General features: G+C 44.6%; 1 protein-coding gene across 9 annotated transcripts in view; it reads right to left on the bottom strand.

Annotated features, from left to right (window-relative positions):
- The window catches only part of LOC117150514 (nesprin-1), a 102,785-nt gene that overhangs the window by 35,132 nt on the left and 48,002 nt on the right, over positions 1-19,651 (bottom strand). For 7 of the 9 annotated variants that reach the window (XM_033317497.1, XM_033317460.1, XM_033317469.1 and 4 more), the window contains 3 exons: positions 15,073-16,042; positions 14,760-14,972; positions 14,445-14,705 (listed from right to left, as the gene is read on the bottom strand). In XM_033317497.1, coding sequence (XP_033173388.1) covers positions 14,445-14,705; positions 14,760-14,972; positions 15,073-16,042 — 1,444 coding nt within the window. Of the gene's footprint in view, positions 1-1,801; positions 3,948-4,250; positions 5,318-5,380; positions 11,883-12,070; positions 12,445-14,444; positions 14,706-14,759; positions 14,973-15,072; positions 16,043-19,651 lie in introns of those variants that run through there. The other 2 variants (XM_033317430.1, XM_033317485.1) reach the window with 2 other exon arrangements.

Here is a 19,651-nt window from a genome sequence, read left to right as displayed (position 1 = left end):
TTAGCCCAAGTAATTGTATTTTCATCTGTAGGCTCTACTGCCTCAACCACATCACTATCCTCTGAAGTCGAAGGAACAATTATGGGCTCACGAGTTTCCTTTTTGTCATTACGCTTGGTGGTGTTTTCAGACTGAGGTTTTGGCTTAGGTTTTGAAATTTTACGTTCCTTCCGTGGATGGACCTCCTTGGGCTCCTCTTGTATGATTTCAACTGGCTTTTTACGCGATGCAATATCATCGACCCATTCGCCAGGCTTCTTTACCAGGGACGCCCAAGAGAAGGAGTTTTCTGTGTTTTTGATAGATTTAGTTTCTTTCTCTTCTACCTCACACTCCACAACTATTTCCTCAGACGGTTCACTGCTTACTTCATCTTCGGGCACTGCAACGGGAGTTGGTTTTTTGGTTGCCTTCTGTTTCTTAGGCTTTTGTGGCTTTTTATTGTCCTTTTTGGTTGGTTCTTTTACATCAGACAATGGGGTGACAGCGGTTTTAATGTGAGTAACAGTGTTGTCAATCCATTCGCCTGGTCTCTTTACAAGTGAGGCCCAGGAGAAGGCGTTGCTACTCTCTTGCTTCTGAACAACTTCAGGCTCCGGTTTTGCCTCTACTGGTGCAGGCATTGCCTCTACTGGTTCGGGCATAGTCTCGGGCACAGCCTTGGGCACAGCCTCGGGTACAGTATCGGGCTGCTCGTCCTCAGATGTTGTCGAGACGGGATCTACAACGGGCTTCTTAGACTTCTTTGTCTTCTTCGCCTTTGGAGTCTTCTTGGGCTCCTCCTTTTCTTTCTGGCAATGAGTTTCTTTAGTTGTGACAGCCGTATGGGAAGTCTGCTTTTTAATTACGGTTGCATCTGACCATTCGCCGGGTCTTCGCACAAGGGCTGACCAAGTCAACTCGGATGTGCTGGAAACATCCCTTTCATCGGAAGACGGCTCTTTGGAACTTTCTGTCGTTGGTTTGGATAATTCACTTTCTGTCGTAGGCTTAGACTGCTCACTGTCGCTGTTCGGCTTAGATTTTTCGCTTTCGGTGCTTGCTGAGGACAGTTCAATAACCTTTTCTGCCTGACGCTTCTCTGGCTTCGATTTCTTCTTTCGCTCTTGGACTTTAGTATTGACTATGGCTGTTTTGTGCGGGTCTTCCTTTTGTAACTCAGTTGATGGGACGTCACCTGTAACTCCAGAGTTGAGTAGCACGTCAGCATACGATTTACCATCCCGGTTCTTGTTCCAAACATTCTCCACTTCTTCGACAATTTGTACCGGTTCAACAATACATACTTCTTGAGCAGGCTGGACATCAATAATTTTTTCTTGGACTTCCACCTTCTTGTTCTGTCGCTTTGAAGGCTTTGCCTTCTTAGGCTTTTGGTGTGGAACAATTGTTTGTTCTGACCTATTCCTGGGAATGAATTCGTTGTATATCCTTTCATTCGCAAGGAATGTATGCGTTTGGTCGGAGAAGGTATGTCTCAAATAAGATGGAGTAAACTCAGGTGCGTCCGCCGATAAGGTTGAGGTAAAACCAATGTTTCCAGTATTAGAAATGGTGTCCTCCAAAACGCTGGACCATGTATCAATGGGCCCCTCTAGAGGCTTCTCCAATTGACTGACTTCATCTGCAACATTACTTATTATTTGCTGTTCAGCGGGCGCGGGATGGGAATTCTTCTCTTCCAAAATATTAGTGGTTTCGGTAGTTGTTGATGTGGTGGTGACTGTTGTAATGGTCTTGGATTTGTCCACAACAGAAACTTCAACAATTGGCTTATCTTCGACAACTTCTTCCACTGGAGTTTCTTCCTTCAGTGGCTCAGAAACTGGTTCCTCTTCGTCGTCAGAGAAGTTCATGGGCTCATCCAAGACATCCATCCACGAGCTAGAAGAGTCATCGACGGGAAGACCGGCATATGCTGGTTTTTTCGGTTCTTCAGGTTTCTTCTCCGGTTCTACTACCTTCTTGGGTTCCTCGGAAATAGGAACTTCAATAATGTTTTCGGTAGTTGTTGTCGTGGTCGTAACTGTTGTAATGGTCTTGGATTCGTCCACAACAGAAGCTTCAACAATGGGCTTATCCTCGACTACTTCTTTCACAGGAGTTTCTTCCTTCAGTGGCTCAGGAACTGGTTCCTCTTCGTCGTCAGAGAAGTTCATGGGCTCATCCAAGACATCCATCCACGAGCTAGAAGAGTCATCGACTGGAAGACCGGCATATGCTGGTTTTTTCGGTTCTTCAGGTTTCTTCTCCGGTTCTACTACCTTCTTGGGTTCCTCGGAAATAGGAACTTCAATAATGTTTTCGGTAGTTGTTGTCGTGGTCGTAACTGTTGTAATGGTCTTGGATTCGTCCACAACAGAAGCTTCAACAATGGGCTTATCCTCGACTACTTCTTTCACAGGAGTTTCTTCCTTCAGTGGCTCAGGAACTGGTTCCTCTTCGTCGTCAGAGAAGTTCATGGGCTCATCCAAGACATCCATCCACGAGCTAGAAGAGTCATCGACTGGAAGACCGGCATATGCTGGTTTTTTCGGTTCTTCAGGTTTCTTCTCCGGTTCTACTACCTTCTTGGGTTCCTCGGAAATAGGAACTTCAATAATGTTTTCGGTAGATACTGTTGTGGTGGTTACTGTTGTAATGCTCTTGGATTCGTCCACAAAAGAAGCTTCAACAATGGGCTTATCCTCGACTACTTCTTTCACAAGAGTTTCTTCCTTCAGTGGCTCAGAAACTGGTTCCTCTTCGTCGTCAGAGAAGTTCATGGGCTCATCCAAGACATCCATCCACGAGCTAGAAGAGTCATCGACGGGAAGACCGGCATATGCTGGTTTTTTCGGTTCTTCAGGTTTCTTCTCCGGTTCTACTACCTTCTTGGGTTCCTCGGAAATAGGAACTTCAATAATGTTTTCGGTAGTTGTTGTCGTGGTCGTAACTGTTGTAATGGTCTTGGATTCGTCCACAACAGAAGCTTCAACAATGGGCTTCACTTCTACTACTTTTTCGACGATAGTTTCTTCCTTTTGTGGCTCAGAAACTGGTTCCTCTTCATCGTCAGAGAAGTTCATGGGTTCATCCAAGACATCCATCCACGAGCTAGAAGAGTCATCGACGGGAAGACCGGCATATGCTGGTTTTTTCGGTTCTTCAGGTTTCTTCTCCGGTTCTACTACCTTCTTGGGTTCCTCGGAAATAGGAACTTCAATGTTTTCGGTAGTTACTGTTGTGGTTGTTACTGATGTAATGGTCTTGGATTCGTCCACAACCGAATTGTTAACAATTGGCTTCACTTCTACTACTTTTTCGACGATAGTTTCTTCCTTTTGTGGCTCAGAAACTGGTTCCTCTTCATCGTCAGAGAAGTTCATGGGTTCATCCAAGACATCCATCCACGAGCTAGAAGAGTCATCGACGGGAAGACCGGCATATGCTGGTTTTTTCGGTTCTTCAGGTTTCTTCTCCGGTTCTACTACCTTCTTGGGTTCCTCGGAAATAGGAACTTCAATGTTTTCGGTAGTTACTGTTGTGGTTGTTACTGATGTAATGGTCTTGGATTCGTCCACAACCGAATTGTTAACAATTGGCTTCACTTCTACTACTTTTTCGACGATAGTTTCTTCCTTTTGTGGCTCAGAAACTGGTTCCTCTTCATCGTCAGAGAAGTTCATGGGTTCATCCAAGACATCCATCCACGAGCTAGAAGAGTCATCGACGGGAAGACCGGCATATGCTGGTTTTTTCGGTTCTTCAGGTTTCTTCTCCGGTTCTACTACCTTCTTGGGTTCCTCGGAAATAGGTACTTCGCTTATGGTTTCGGTAGTTGTTGTCGTGGTCGTAACTGTTGTAATGGTCTTGGATTCGTCGTTAACAGAAACATCAACAATTGGCTTATCCTCGACTACTTCTTCCACAGGAGTTTCTTCCTTCAGTGGCTCAGGAACTGGTTCCTCTTCGTCGTCAGAGAAGTTCATGGGCTCATCCAAGACATCCATCCACGAGCTAGAAGAGTCATCGACGGGAAGACCGGCATATGCTGGTTTTTTCGGTTCTTCAGGTTTCTTCTCCGGTTCTACTACCTTCTTGGGTTCCTCGGAAATAGGTACTTCGCTTATGGTTTCGGTAGTTGTTGTCGTGGTCGTAACTGTTGTAATGGTCTTGGATTCGTCGTTAACAGAAACTTCAACAATTGGCTTATCCTCGACTTCTTCTTTCAAAGGAGTTTCTTCCTTCAGTGGCTCAGGAACTGGTTCCTGTCCAACAATTGGCTTAACCTCGACTACTTCTTCGACAACAGTTACTTCATTTAGTGTCTGAGGAATAGAAGTATTGCTCACAGACTCGGTCGTTATTGTTGTTGTGGTCTCAGTTATAAAGCTTTCATCTTCAAGTGGAGCTTTAATTATTGGCTTGACGAATTCTTCTGTTACAGATTCCTCATTTTGAGGCTCAGGAACTGGTTCGGGTTTCTGGGGATCCTCAGGAATATAAGTTTCGCTGGAGTACTTCGCATTTTCTGTTTTAGTGGCAGATGTAATGGTTTCGGATTTGTCTTGAACTGGAGCTTCCTGAAGCTCGTAAGCTTGTAGAGTTCTCTGTCTGCTTTCCGCCTTACTAAGGGACAGTATGTCAAATTTGGGAATCTCGAAGTGGTATATAGCTGGAATATTATCTTTTTGTTGGTCTACATTGGAAACCTGTGTTGTTGTTGAACCCACGTCGGTGACGGTAGATTCCACTTTTGTTTCGGTGTCAATGTCGAAGCTTACCGACTTTGGTGGCGATACAGGATCAGGTTCGGTAGGACTTAACTTCTCAATTGCTTTAGCTTTAGAATTTATAATGTGATAATTACCCTCAGCAATAGTAAATTTGGATATGTCAAATTTGGGAATTTCAAATATTTTGTTTAAAGGTGAAAGTTTCTCAATATTAGTGATTATACTTAAAGTGCTTACCGTGTTAGCCACAAATGCTTCAGTAATTAATGCGCTTGGTTTATCAGGAACAATTTCATTAGCGATATTAGTAGGAGCAGGACTTGATTGAGTTTCACATGGATTTTCTACTTGCACTTCTTCTTGGGTAGAAACAGGGACAACTTCTACTATAGACTCGTGGTAAAGAATTTCTGAATTGATTTGCTCGATTAACTTAGAGGTTGAGATTAGGGACGAGTCTTCAGAAATGTTGAGCAGTTTCTCTGACTCTGGAACAGGGATCGGCTTAGTATCTACCTCGCCGTCATCAGTGGTGGAAACAAGTGGAGCTTCGGAAACTATTTCTACTTTTACAGTCGGGGCAACAGGGTCCTGCTTAACTAAGGGTTCAGCGACATCAGTTAGTTCTTCAACTACAGGGACAACATTAGGAGCATCATTACCTTTGCTTTCTTCTAGAATAACCTGAACCGTTTCTTGCTTAATAAATTCTTCTGGAATGGCGGGGCGCTTCTTCTTATCTTTCTTAGACAATTTCTTCTGAATATCCTCGAAAAGCTTCTGTTCTTCAGGGCTTAGTTCTGCAGGATTACTTTCGGGTAAAACTGTTGGGGTCGCTTCTGGGATCTTGACTAGTTCGTCTAAATTGGTAGAATGATCATCAACGGGAGCTGGCTTTAATTCTATTGCTTCTGGAACTTCAGATTTGGACAATTCAACTACTTCAATCACGGAATTTTCACTACTTTCGGCTGTTCTTTGCAGGGATTCCACATTTTCAGTCACAGTCTCGGTCACCCGAAGACTAACCTCCGGAAAATCAAGATGCATTTTCACAATAGGTGTCTTCAGCTTCTCTTCATGGGTAATAAGGGAAATCTTTTGAACTGTGCCCGGTGGATATGCACCGTCAATGCCTTCTCCCACGAAAAGAACATTTGTGCCATCTTCGGTTTCGAAGCTTCGTCGTTGCGTAGTCGTAAGTATCGTATTCTTGGTAGTCGTCGTAGTAGTGGTAATGCTATCCGTCTCGTTAATGTCCCCATTAGTCTTGCTTGTAGCGAACTGCTGTTCAGAAAGCTTTGGCAAGTTCTCTGTGCTGGTTTCGATGCCAATAACCTTGACCCCGGTCGGACTGTCTTTCAATCCTAACTGAATATTTGCACCCAAATTATCTAGCTTGAGTTCGGAACTAGGCGTCACAGCAGGGGAGGATGACCTCGACGATATAAGTGGACTAATTGGTCGTTGGTCGGGCATTTCGATGCTAGAAGTCACGATTACATCACTTGGGTTCTCGCTTTCCGTAAGGTGAATACGTCCGTCATTGGAAACCCTCTTTGTAATGCGCATCGTGCGAATCGTCGTAGTTTTGATAATTGCACCATCGATTTGGCTAGATGTGGTTGAAGTATCGCTCGGAACTTCCGAAAAAGCTGGCGAAGCTTCGCGCACTGTCACTGGGTCACTGGCAGTGCTGGTCTCCTCCGTGGTTGTTTCTCCATCTTCATTCAGCTTCTTCACGATCTTCGTAGTACGCACAGTTGTTGTCTTAGTCACACCACCACTAGCCTCCTCAACAGGCTCTTCTGGTTCCGTGTTTTCAGTCTCCGGCTCAGGAGCATCGATGATCACATTGACGCTCTGTTCCGTGTTTTGGGTTACCTTTTTAACAATTTTCGTTGTTCGAACAATTGTGGTCTTGACAACATCCCCAACACCTGAAGATTCTGGCTCAGAGGCCGTACTTTCTTCAATCGGATAACTGTTCTCAAGCTCCTCGATAACTGGAACCTCCTTGACGGTTTTCACAGGCGCTGTATATTTATCAGTCGCATTCTGTTCAGCGCTAATAAAGTCCAAAATTTTTGACTTTTCTTGACTAGCCTGGGAACGTTTAGTAGATGTTGCCGTGACTAGAAGCTTGTCCTCGACTCCAATAGGGACCTCCGGAACTTCTGGCAGTTCGACGGTTTCAATTACACCCAAAACGGTTGTACTCTCTGGGTCAATAGGGCCAACAGGAACATCCGGTAGATTAAGGATTTCTCGTTCATTTTCGTTGACAGTCTTGGCCACAGCCTTTGTAGTCCGCGTCGTTGTGGTCTTGGTTATACCCTCGCTATTCGACTCGGTTGTAACCGATTCAGCTACTACAGGTGCATCTTGAATGACTGTTTCCACAATTGGTAGAGATACCTCGGGTTCACTGCTTGTCTCGCTGACATTTTCGGTCTCATTGGAAATCTTCTTGACAATTTTGGTGGTACGCACAATAGTGGTTTTTATTACGCCACCCTCCTCAGACTCAGTATCAATTGGAGGCGACACAGTGGATGTCACTTCCAATGCTGGTTCCTCTTTGACTTCTTCTACCTTGGGAGTTATGATTGTTTTGGTAGTTGTGGTTTTAGTGGTTTTAACCACGCCCTCATCGCTAATTTCGCGGCTGTTCGACTCTGATTTTTCAATCTTGGCTGGTTCTTTTGCTTCCTCCGCCAAATCGTAAGATTCCAAAGACGAGGGTGCATCTGAATAGGTGGAAGAGGTCATCTCCTGACTTTCCTGCTGATTGTTTGAGATTTTCTTTACGATTTTGGTTGTACGAATAACTGTAGTCTTAATGAGGCCGCTATCATCGCTGACAGTTGTTTGCTCCGACGAAAGGGTTTGATTATTATCCGTTGTAATTGCACTTGTTGTGTTCAGGGGCTCTGTGATTTCTTGTTGGGGTTCTGCGATTTCTTGTTGCGGCTTGACAGTTTCAACAATCTTCGTTTCGATTACAGTTTCAGGTTTGGTCTCCTTTTGCTTCTTCTTGTCCTTTCTCGAAGGCTTCTGTGGCTTATTTTGTTCTTGCTCAACAACAACTTCGCTGGAAACTTCTGGTTCAGCGGGACTTTCTACCTTAGCAGGCTTTTCCACGATCAATTCTTGCAATTCAGGTTGCGATATTTCCTCAGCTTGTTTAATAACTTCCTCGACCACATTATGGGCGACATCCTTAATGACATCCAACGAAGTCACCACTGTAGTTGGCAGTAGTGTAATGTCGCGCTCCACCTCGGGTTCATCCTCAAAGACCTCCTCAACTATTTCCTCTCCGTCTTCGGTGATGCGCTTCAGGATGCGCTTTGTCTTGGTAATAACGGTCTTAGTTATCGATCCCTGCTGCACGATGGTATCCTGGCTTGTAGCGAATCCTGTCACATCGATGGGCACCTCATTGGTGGTAGTTTCGATTGTTGGTAGATTGTACTGCTCCACGCATATGTTCTCTTCCGGCAAATCATCAATGACGTCTTCCTCAACTATCTCCTCCTTACCATCCACAATACGCTTCACTATGCGCTTGGTAATATGCTTGGTTATTGTTCGCGTTGTGATAGTTGTAGTTCCACTTTCCGTTGAGATGGTATTGGTCGATGTGGTAACCGTGGGCTCGCCTTCGATAATGGTCTCAGTTATATTGGTGGGTGCAACTTCTATCGAAGATGCCAAATCCTCGGTTACAGTGTTGGTTGTTGTAGGTGCTAAATCTGAAAAACCATTTTCATATTGAATTGTCACCTTTTCTTCTTCTAATTTTGATTCAGGAATTGTTTCGGATAAGGTTTCAACTCTTTCAACGGTTTCCTGAACAGAAACTAACGGTTCCGATGTCAAAGAAACTTCAATATCTTCCTTAGGTTCCTTCTTAGCCCGTTTTTTGTCCTTCTTTGTGGACACTGCGGGAGCAGCCTCTAGCTGAACAGCCGGTTCCACATTTTCTGTGACAATGACAGAGGTCTCAACAACTTTTTTGGACTGTTTCTTTTCCTTTTTCGAAGAAGTAGGAGAAGCTGGTTGTTCCTTTACTTGAGAAACATCGGTTGTTTCAATCACAGTTGGCGTTACTACCTCCTTTTCAATAACAGTCTCAATTGGCTTCCTAATCACTTCTTGCTCAACAACTGTCTTGTTCTTTTTCTTGTCCTTCTTCGAAGGCGCTGTCGGTGTTGGAGGCTTTTCTAACTCTACGTCCTCAGTAAGGACTGGTTGGAGAACTTTCTTTTCAACTACCGTCTCGACCATAGTTTTCGTTTGCTTTATTTGTGTCTTTGGAACTTCAGCTGGCTTAGCAGTCTCCTTTTCAATCGATGGTTCATTCCTAATGGTGGTTTCAACATCCTTAACAACTGTCTTGACTTGTTTCTTCTCTTTTCTGGTTGGAGCGACTGGTGCCACTTCAACAACCGGTACATCTGACTGAGGAGTTTCCTTTTCCTTGACCAGCTTTTGCTTCTTCTCTCTCTTCGAGGGAGCTGGAACTGGTTCTACTGGCTCAACGGATGGCTCAACGGTTTTCTTTATCACAGATTTTTCGACCACAGTTTCCTTTTTCTCTACAGAGGGAAGAACCGATTGCGTATCTTTCTTAGATGGCACTGAAATAGCGACGGCTGATTCAACCACATTATCAGTAGTCTTCTTAGACTTTTTCGATTTTCTGGGCTTTGGCTCAGGCTTTGAAGTCTCTTCAACTACAGGATTGGGAGCTGGAGCATCCACAACAACTTTGGTTTCGACCGAGGCAACACCATTTGTATCCGGGGACTGGGGTTTCCTAACCGTCCTACCGTCTTTCCTGGTACTCTGTTTAATCGGTAGTGGTTCCGGTTGAGCTTCGTGCCTCACTCTCTTACTTCGCGAGTTTCGTGAGTCCACATTGTCATTCTTGTGTTCCCATGTCGACGATTTCTCGACATGTCGGCCTGGTTGGGTAGTCTTACTGGTAAAAGCAGTGGTACTGATAGTACCAGCCTGTTCTGCTCTGCGTTGCAAAGGCGGCGAGGACGTGAGGCGCACTGGGGTCGGTTGCTGACTGGATGGCTGGAAAACTGGATGTTCTTTGTGGTGGAGACCGAAGAGGACTTCGGCGTAAGTGCTGCCTGTGCTAATGTCCTGGGGCCGGACCTGTTGGTTGCTTCGCCTCTGAGGCTGGGGGTGCACCACAATATTTGTGGGCTCTTCCGTGGGGATTTGTGGGATATCTGGTATCGCGATGACTTCCTGAGTCTGCTGTGTCTGTTCGGAGACAGTTGAAGTCTCTGTTACATAGGTGGTTGTCGTAATAGTTTGTTGAGTACGGACTTGCGACTGTGTTTCGACTTGGGTCTGTGGAGCTTGTGGTTCATCCAATGGTATGGTTTCAATAGCATCAACGTCAAACTGACCAAATGTGATATCAGGTCGCGGTTCGTCCAGCTCAAGTTCCTGCGGCTCCACGGGTCGCAGCATTTGAACATGCTCTTCAATATAGTACGGCTCGCTCTGGACCACAGTAGCAAGAGGTTCGATTTGCTGGGTGCTGGTGGTCAGGGGCTCAGCACTCTGTTGAACGATCGATGCCAGTGTGGTAACAACGCGATCCAGCACGCTGTTGCCGGTCGTCGAGGGCAGAGTGCTCTCCACGCGATATGGATCAAGCAGATATGTCTGATCCACTGTTTCCTGCTGGTATTCAAGCATAGGCTCGACTTGCTGCTCCTGCTGCTGCTGTGAATATTCCTGTGAGTACTCCGTCGTTTGCGGTGCGTAATAGATTTGATTTTGTTCCGCCGGATACACCGTGGAATAGGCCTCCGTCTGAGCCACCGGCTGATAGTAACCTTGTAAAAGCTGATATTGCGTAGTGGCAGGTGGGACAGCCACCTGTTGATACTGTATGGGATACTGCTGCATCTGCATTATCTGCTCGTAGTAGTTCTGTGGAGCCTGCTGCTGCTGTGGATCCGTCGCCGAACCCGTGACATAACCCCACTGACCGCTATCGGCCACGTTTTCGTACATCGTCTGATACAACTGCGGATCGGGCTGCAAGTAGGTGGCTGCAATCTCTTCGGCAGTCATTGGGACTTCGTAATTAAGTGGGGGCTTCTGTTCCTGTTGCTGGGGAGTAGAGTAGTCAAGTAATGTGCTCGTTTCGGTGATATACTGTTCCAGTTGTGGTGGCTGTTGCTGCGCTTCTTTGATGGGCTCTGGATCTGGTTGGGGTATGTAAGTAATGCCTACAACCTCTGCGCTAGCGTCCACAACATCCTGAATGGTCAGATCGGAACGTCCCTGAACTGCCTGGGCGGCCTGCTGTTCGGCCCTGATCCGCTCCAGCTCCAGTCCGCGAAGAACCTCAGCGTAGGAAGTCGATCCTGGTACCCACATGGGGCTGCGGGATCTAGTTCGGTCATCAGCTGGCAAGAAGAGTTGCTCCTGTTCTTGTGGTTGCTGTGGCTCCAATTGAATTTCGATCGAGGGTTGTTGAGATGATTCCACTGGTTTCTGCTGTTGAGGTCGGCGTCTGGGAGATCGTCCACGGCGTTCTGGCCGCGGTGCCTGAAGCTTCTTACCCGTTTTCGCGTGGTGATGCTGGTGTCTCTGTTCGCTTTCGATGAACTGGGTGTTGGGATTGGTTGTCGTTGTCGTAGCTGTGTTAGGAACCGTGTTTGAGGTATTCTCGCTGGGTGGTGTGACCTGTTGGGTGCGCTTATAGTTTGCTGTGGGTATGGTGCTGCCACCGCCATTGAGCTCTTGTCTCTCCTGGCTTTGATCGTCATCCCCGTGCGTACTTCTCGAAGTCGTAGTCGTAGTTGTGGTAGTCTTAATGGTTGTAATAGTGGTCCGATTCTGAGTATCGTTCGATTGTTGCTGCCGTGTTGTCGTTGTGGTTGTCGTCGTGGAGGGGTCTCGTTCTGGTCGGGAATTGGTTACCGATTCATTACCGCTGCTTACCGGACTCGCATGTCCCGACAGCACTTCAGCATAGGTTAGACCTACTGCCGCCGTTGGCTTCATAAGCAACGAGACAGTCGATGAAGTGGTCACCACTGAATGGGGATCCAGCGCATAGGACTTTCGAGCGGTCGCATCGTAGACTTGCTGCATGCCATCGATTGATTCCCGCATTGCCTAATTGTTCATCATCACGGTTCACGTATCAGAGTGAGAGAAAGTGGGAGAGATGGGGGGAAGATTTGCCAAAAACGTTAGCTTTGATATGATTGCAGGGGTTTGAAAAATGGGGACACAAGGCTAAGCTACCTAAGAGTAAAAAAGTTACAATCCTAACTCCCTCATAAATTATACTCGAATGGGGCTTGCGTTTTAAAAATATAATTCGGTCATTTAATTTATTCTTTAAAATAGTATATATGTATGTATATATAGATAATAGTAAATTCTTAAACACGGGTCATGTTTCATTGATTAGAGTAGTGACGGCAGTTGACAGTTGTGCCGTAGCCACCGTTCCTGGGAGAAGGAGATCGGTGGCAGGGACAAACGGAAGACGCCGGGGTGGCTGCTTTGGCTTTGATCTAGTCCTAGATTGGCTTTATCTTATGGTTAAGGTTGTGGCGTCCTAAATCTCTAGCTTGGCATCGTCCGGCGTGCCGCGATGTATTAACAACTTGATGCGCTCATTACGTGCAGTTATTTTCGAATGCAGATTTTTGACACGTTCCCGGCATGCCTATTGTTCATATATAGGGTATAGATGGTGCATGTTTTTGAAAGAGTTCGAATGGTTGGCGTGAGAGCAGAGATATATATTTGTATATATATAGAGAAGAAATACAAGAGATGTCAGCATATATATTGAGATTCGTTTATGGTATTTCAAAGACAGCGAGCACATCATACGCCATGTGGGATAGATACAGGAAAAGCGACCATTCACCATGTTCGATATTTCGATTTATTAGAAGAAGTAAGCAGTACCCATGTGTGTTTATATATATGTGTGTGTGTGTGATAAGGGGTTGTTATTCGATGGGGTTAAAGGTTAAATCGGAATGGGGCAGATTTGAATATTAGTCACCGTTTTGTAAGTAGCGTAACAAGCAAGCGAGCAAAGCCCAAGATAAGTTGTAATTGGTTTAATATACGATTAGTAAGAACAATGTTTATGAAGTGTGTTTAATAATTTTTGCATGTTTGTTTTTCGATTGTTTTCAGCGCAACGACACCAGGTTTTTTGTTTATATTCAACAAAAGTTACGTAGAGAAAAGATAAAAAGAAATACAATTGTCAAAAATAAAATACCAAATCAAATTATAACCGTAACCATAATTAAATATTAACCGACTTTCGCTATTACAATACCAGAAAGATATAGAAAGATTTATAGAGAAAAAGAGAGCTGCTTGGTGAAGAATATTATGATTGCTTGGCTAAGCTGACTAAATGAATAAATCAAATAAAACTAAAATAAAAAGTGAATAAAATCAAATCAAAAGTATTGTTTAAATGTCTAGGCCAAAGCTTAATGTGTCATAATGTGCCATAAGATGTGACGACTTAAATGCGATGTGATGACTGTACTTTCTCTTGGGTGTGTGTGTATGTGTGTGAGAGGTCAGGTGAGGGGAAATCAAAAAGTTCTCGTAGCAAGAGCTGCCCCAACAAATATCATCAAAATTAGCTACTGCCCCAAATTGAATTGAATTCTAAGATTGCCACTTACCGCCGACATTGCAGTTCGCAATGTAAAGTTAAATTTTAGTAATAAATTTACGAGCTATTTAAAAAACTAGGGAAATCTTGATTTTAACCTATTGCTGCTAGGCCACCTGGTTCTAAATATAATCACTTTGTTTATGAACAACAAAAACAATGGCAAGCAGCGTGGCTCTAAAAATAGTACGTGTGATTATCTGGAGGAGGAATTCGCCTTTCTCATCTGGGTGACCTAAACTTGACAGCAAGAACTTATTTGTTTCCCTGGCATTCAAAATGCTTTCGGCACGTGACAAATGGTAATGATGAGAAATCTTAAAGATCTTGAAGATCTTGAAGATCCGATATTGATGAGGTATAATTTTGTGGGTAGTTTGCCCAATGAGAGCGGTGTGAAAGCAATGAGTTTTGAGATTGTGAGCTGCACGGTTGGTAAATGAGAGATGTATGATGTTTGAACATAAGGAAACACAAGGATGAAATGTAAATGATGAATGATGATTGGTGTGAGCATTTGTGTGAGGTATAATGGCGCAAAACGAATTCGAAAATAAAAAAACGTAATAGAATTTAGCCGAACAAAATAGAATGAAATGAAAATAAGAAAATAATAAGGCGCCTTGGTTTCATTTGTTTTTAAACAAACTAAATAAAATAACTTAAATACGCAGCCACCGTGCAACTGTTTTTCTTCAGACCTACCCGCACACAGTAAAGCGTAGGGGTCAAAACGCTTCCAAAGATTAATCAAGTTTATATTATAGATTCGGGTATGGGGTTAATAACTTTGTTTGGTTGTTCTGTCAACTGTTTGTTCATAGCGATGAAGGATCGTTCACAGCAATGAAGAAATGAGATAGATATCACAAGGGGTGGGACTTCAATATTGCATAACCGACTTTACTAACGAGATCCGAGCCATATGTATCTGCTACAACTGAATTGAACTCCTAGCTGCTAGCTGTTTGCTAACGGGGTCTAACTAGATCTATCAAAGTCTGGACGGTACGTACCTGTTGCTCGGCTAATGCGCGCTCGCGATCGTGCGGCAAGTACGTGGGCGCCATCACCAGGCGGAGCTGCTGCTCCTCCTGGATGATGCGCTGGCGCAGGGACTGCATCTGCTGCTGGTAAACGTCGATCTGGGCCAGCGTCTGCTCGAGGCTCTGCGACTTGGCCTTGACCAATTCGCCGAGGCCGTCGAGCACGCGCACCAGATCATCGACGTTCTCGCTCAGGCGCGGATCACCGCCCATGCCATTGCGGAAATGAACCTGTGAACGAAATGGTAAGCAGGGATTAGCCATGCCGTCGCCCCCAATACTCACCTCCAGTTTCTCGATGGACAGTCTCAGTTTCGTTTTCTGCACATTGATATCGGCCAGGGTCTTCTCACAGAAGCCGAGCTGATCGCGCAGCGGTTTCTTCTGCTGCTGCGAGGAGTCCAGTCCCTGCTTCGTCTTTTCGTGCCAGGAGCGTATATCCTTAATCTTGCGTTCACATTGGTCCCATTCCTCGCAGGCCTCTTGCAGCAGGGAGTTCTACAAGATAAAATATAGAATATGGAGAGTATAGTTAAATAATTGTTGGATTCTCGAAAGATTGCTCCACTCTGGTGGTGGTGGTGGATTGCCACTTTACCCTCTCTAGCAGCACCGCTTCCACGGATATCTTCGCATCCTCGGCCTCCTGCAGTTTGTCCTTGAGATCGCCCACAGTCGTCACTTGGCCAATGTGCTCCAGTTCCTTGTCCATTTCGCTCAGATGCTTCACAATCGGTTTAATACTCTTCACAGCCGTCACATAGTCGTTCAGTTTGTTGCGTGCCTCAGGCAGGGTGCGCAGCTCGATGGTCTGGTCGATGAAGGTGCGCTTCTCGGATGCCCACGACATCACGATCTGGTAGAGGTTCATGAACCTCGTCCACGCGTCCAGACTATCGCCCACCGCCTGCTTCTTCTCGTCCAGCCAGCCGCGTACCTGGGCCAGCGATGCGGCCAACTGATCGATGGTCGTCTGCACCAGCGTCTTCTCCTCGCTGTTGCGACAGTTCTCGATGATCAGCTGGCCGTTGGTCTTGACCAGGGTGAAGCGTTCGTAGATGGCGGTTATCTCGTGGTTAATGCGCTGCAGCAGCTCCTTCATCTGTGTGGGTGTGAGGCTTCGCTCCTGCACCTGCACCTCTGCCTGGAGCAGCCAACGCTGCACCTCGTCCACACCGTCCATATATTCGGTGCGCACGGTCTTGGCCCGCTTGAAATCCTTCTCTTTGGTCTCCATGGTCACCTGGACGCGTTCGGCAAGTAGCTCAAGAGCCGTAAACTCCTGGGCAATGTCGCTGGGCAGCTGATTCTGTTTGGCCTGGTAGTGGGCCGTTGTCTGGGCCACCAGTGATTTGCTCTCCTCGGCTGCCTGCTGCACCTGGCTGTTCAGTGTGATGAGGAGCTGTTCCGTTTGGGCTATGTGCTCGTCGTAGACGTGAACCGATTGCAGTTGCTCGTGAAGCGCGTTTAGCTTGTCCTGCAGCTGCGAGATGCGACGGAAGACTTGCTCGATCTCCTCGAGATCCTTGCTAACCTGTTGCTCCTTATCGCGCAGAGTGTCGTTCAATCTGAAAAAGAAGAGAGCGGTTTTTTAAGTTTCAGGGGCACGTTATTCAATGGCATGCAGTGGCTGGGGAGACAGTGTGAAGACCACGCGGTTCCTGATGGCGTAGACCAAGTTCTATTCCGTACACGCGTAGAGATCTGAAAGACCTCTATCTATAGAGATATTTGGGGTGCTAAAAGTTATTCTGCTGGCACAAAAGGCTGAAATATTCTGAAGTTTTCAATGTTCTTTTGCTGCGCATATATATATAAATCGCTATATATATATATTTGTGTGTGTAAAATCCACTGGGCTTTGGCCTCGAGGCTGCGAAGATTTCCGTGAAAAATGAATGCTGCCGTTTCACTACAAGAGAGTTTTCTAAATGAAATGCCTCGAGCACATTTGCTTGGGCCTCGGCAATTTTTCGAAATTCGAAAAAGATTTTCGTACATTTCTCATAATTCGAAATCGCCTTGATCCCATTGAGAGCCAAAGAGCGAAACTTTTCTTCATTTAAAAGCCGCCAAAGAAAGAAAAAATTAAATACATGTATTCCCTAGCGCTTCTTGGACACGCACCACTTTCAAAATGTCTTGTTTTTGTTATAGTTTTAGCTTGGGTGTATTTTTAAAAGCGGCGCATGTTTAAATCTATATTCCCCTCATTTATTTATGTTTTTTTTTTTTTTGCTTTTTCAATTTGCATTTTGGCCGCAGACAAGCTGACGTCATTGGGGCGTTGCAGTGAACGCAATGAATCAATGAGTAACATGGATCGTATGTATTTCCTTTCCGTATTTCCAGCATATGACGCATATCACTCATACGCCCTGGTGGCCCAAAGCAAAAGCGCTTGAGGTATACTTCAAGCATCTCGTTGTTCATACTTGTTCGTTGTTTTCATGTCCAACCATTGCACTTGGCATGGAATGACGGATTCGTTAATGGAACGTTTGTTGCCCTTTACAGCCACCGAGTGGCGTAGCGAAATGCTGGCGAAGATGAGGCCAAGTCAACTCACATTTGGCTCTTGGCCAATTGGCCGAAAAGTCGGCTGAACACACATTTTCAAATTTAATTGTTAAATGCGCTGCGCCGAAACTGAGAAAATCGGGCAGCGGAAATAAACGATACTCGTCTATAAACTAGCCAGAATTATTTCGGCGTCATTTTTCGCAGCCAACAAATATCGAACTAGTGAGTTCTCAATTTTGTTTGGGTTTGAATTGCCGCCGCCGCCGACAGGCGAGCAAAATAAATCTAAGAGCAAAAAAAAAAAAAATTAGAAAATTATTTTTCCTCTACGCTATTTTCAGTCGGCTGCCATTTTGTACAAATTAACGATTTAAATTTAGTACGCGGCTCTAATTTAAATGGCAAAATATGCTAGAAATGCCGTGGCGAGCGCAAGTGAAAGTGAAAGGCGAATGGTATTGGTATAAAGTGGCGCGTGTTGCTCCAAAACGAAACGAGAGTGTGTATAAAACAAATCGCAAAATTCACGAAAACATTTGCGAAAAATAGTTTGATCAATTGTGGCGGCAGTAGGAATGTAATCATTCCCTCAGCGACGACGATAAGCATTTGGGTCTGGCTATTTCTGTCGCCTTGGCTACGTCATCGTTTAAAGTAGAAACGCGTGCGACTCATATGCTCTTTCTCTCCGATTCTCTAGCGAATCGAATGAAGCGAGAATAACAAAAACAATCACACCTGACGACCCTGGCAGGTAAACGAGTACGAGTACCAGAGACCGGTGATGTTTTGCATATCTACGATGACTTAATCAAGTCTTGAAAATTTCTACCAGCTCTCGTTTAAGTACGCTATTCAAATCTTCTTCGTTCTTTTTTCTTTCTTGTGTGGAAAATTAATCACCTTATGCTTTTCACGACTTTAACTACGTGTGCGTAAGTGGCCGGCAGTTAGCTACAATTTTTTAATTGCTGCTCAGTCTTCTGTCTGCGATTTTGGCTCGTTGGCGACAACTTTCGGACCTCCTGTAACTTTGGAGGCAGAAGTGTGCTCAACTTTTGGAACTTGCGAGCACTCTGCTTGACTTCCAGTGCCTCAATTCCGTAAGCGGAATTGCGGTGAAACCCAAGCAGACGCTGCAAATGGAAAATTAACTCCCGGACTCGTTGCTGTTCGCTCGTTACGTATACGCCTGGTAATCCACAAAGCGGCGTTCGAAACTTCAACATGAAAATAGAAAGAATCGAAGGGGAGAAGAAATGTAAATTCCGATTAGCAGCCGTTGGCCCAAAAGTATATATCCATTGTCATACATCTCTCTCTTGTATTCTTGGGCGCCGGTTGATTGTGTTTTTTTTTTTTTTGCTTTGCTGCTTCTCTGGTATTTACTACTTCTTAGTTAATTAATTTGATTTAAAAATATGCGTATATGTATTGCGGTCGCTTCGTTCGTTTGCTCTTTCATTTAGTTTCCAGCCATCCAGTTTGAGAAACACGTCCGCTTGCAACTAACTCTAAATAAAAACTGATTCGAATAGAATCTCAATGCTAAAAACTGCCAAAAACTTTGCTTCGGCTGTCGTCGGCTGTCGATCGTTAATGGCGCACGAAGGCGCTGCGGAAATAAAAGAACGAATACTGCTAAGAGCCCCAACTGAAAGTTATTATTTTTATGGCCAAATCGCTTGACATTGAATAAACCTGCTGAAAATCAACGAACTTAGCAGGAAATGCTTCTCACCCTTGCAGGGCAACATAGTACACAAAATGCAGGGCTGATTATTGATAAGACCATAATGCCAATTCGCCGGTTTAGATAAGAAAAGCCGGCAATAAACTTACCACACGAGAGAACCGGAAAAAGAAAAAGAGAGCAAAGCAGTTGAATGGAACGAGAAAGCTAACAGCACTCTGTTAACGGCTAACAGTGGCGAAAATAAACTTATTATTACCCGATTACCTCATTTGGGCAAAGTTTTTTATTATTATTCGCTTCTGTTGTTGTCTGTTATTTGTGATTTTCTCTTTTTATTTCGGCCTTACCCAAATGACAAATTGTTCATGCAATAGCATATGCAAATCAGAGATTAAACTGCGATTTCTTTGGCTGCCTAATGATGTCTTATACACCTGATAAGGTTGGTAAATCTGCAAGCTACTCGTTCGAATCGGCCATAGTTCGTTTGTCATTCACCTTAATAAGTTGCACATATGGTTTTTAGTTCACCTTTTCTTCATACTTTTGCCATTTCTTACTGATGAAGTCACCCAAAACTCAAGCAAAAAATTTAATTTTCACTTGTGCTTTTTATTTACTTATTCTTTATGATTTTTTCGGCATTTTGTTTACATTCTGCTCACATTGCCTCGCTTGTTTCCTCTCAGGCATTTCATCAATGGCATATACCTATATATATTCTGCCTTAGAATCTCTATATAGTATTTGTGCAAAAATCAAATTTACTCGCTAATGGAGTTAATTGTCGCCTTCAAGATAAACACGCTCACAAACGCCGCGAATTGTTAAAAATAAATTATTAAATCCCCACAAAACGCAAGTGACTTAATGTATTTCTGCTGATTAGATTTTTGCATGCCGAAACAATGTGTTTAATATCTCAAGTGTGTAAATGCATTGAAATTTTGCGACGCAT

The sequence above is a fragment of the Drosophila mauritiana genome, chromosome 2L (genome assembly GCF_004382145.1).
Source record: "Drosophila mauritiana strain mau12 chromosome 2L, ASM438214v1, whole genome shotgun sequence".
Classification (NCBI taxonomy): Eukaryota; Metazoa; Arthropoda; class Insecta; order Diptera; family Drosophilidae; genus Drosophila; species Drosophila mauritiana.
Note: the sequence above shows the minus strand (reverse complement) of the source record. Positions and strands in the feature narration are given on the sequence as shown.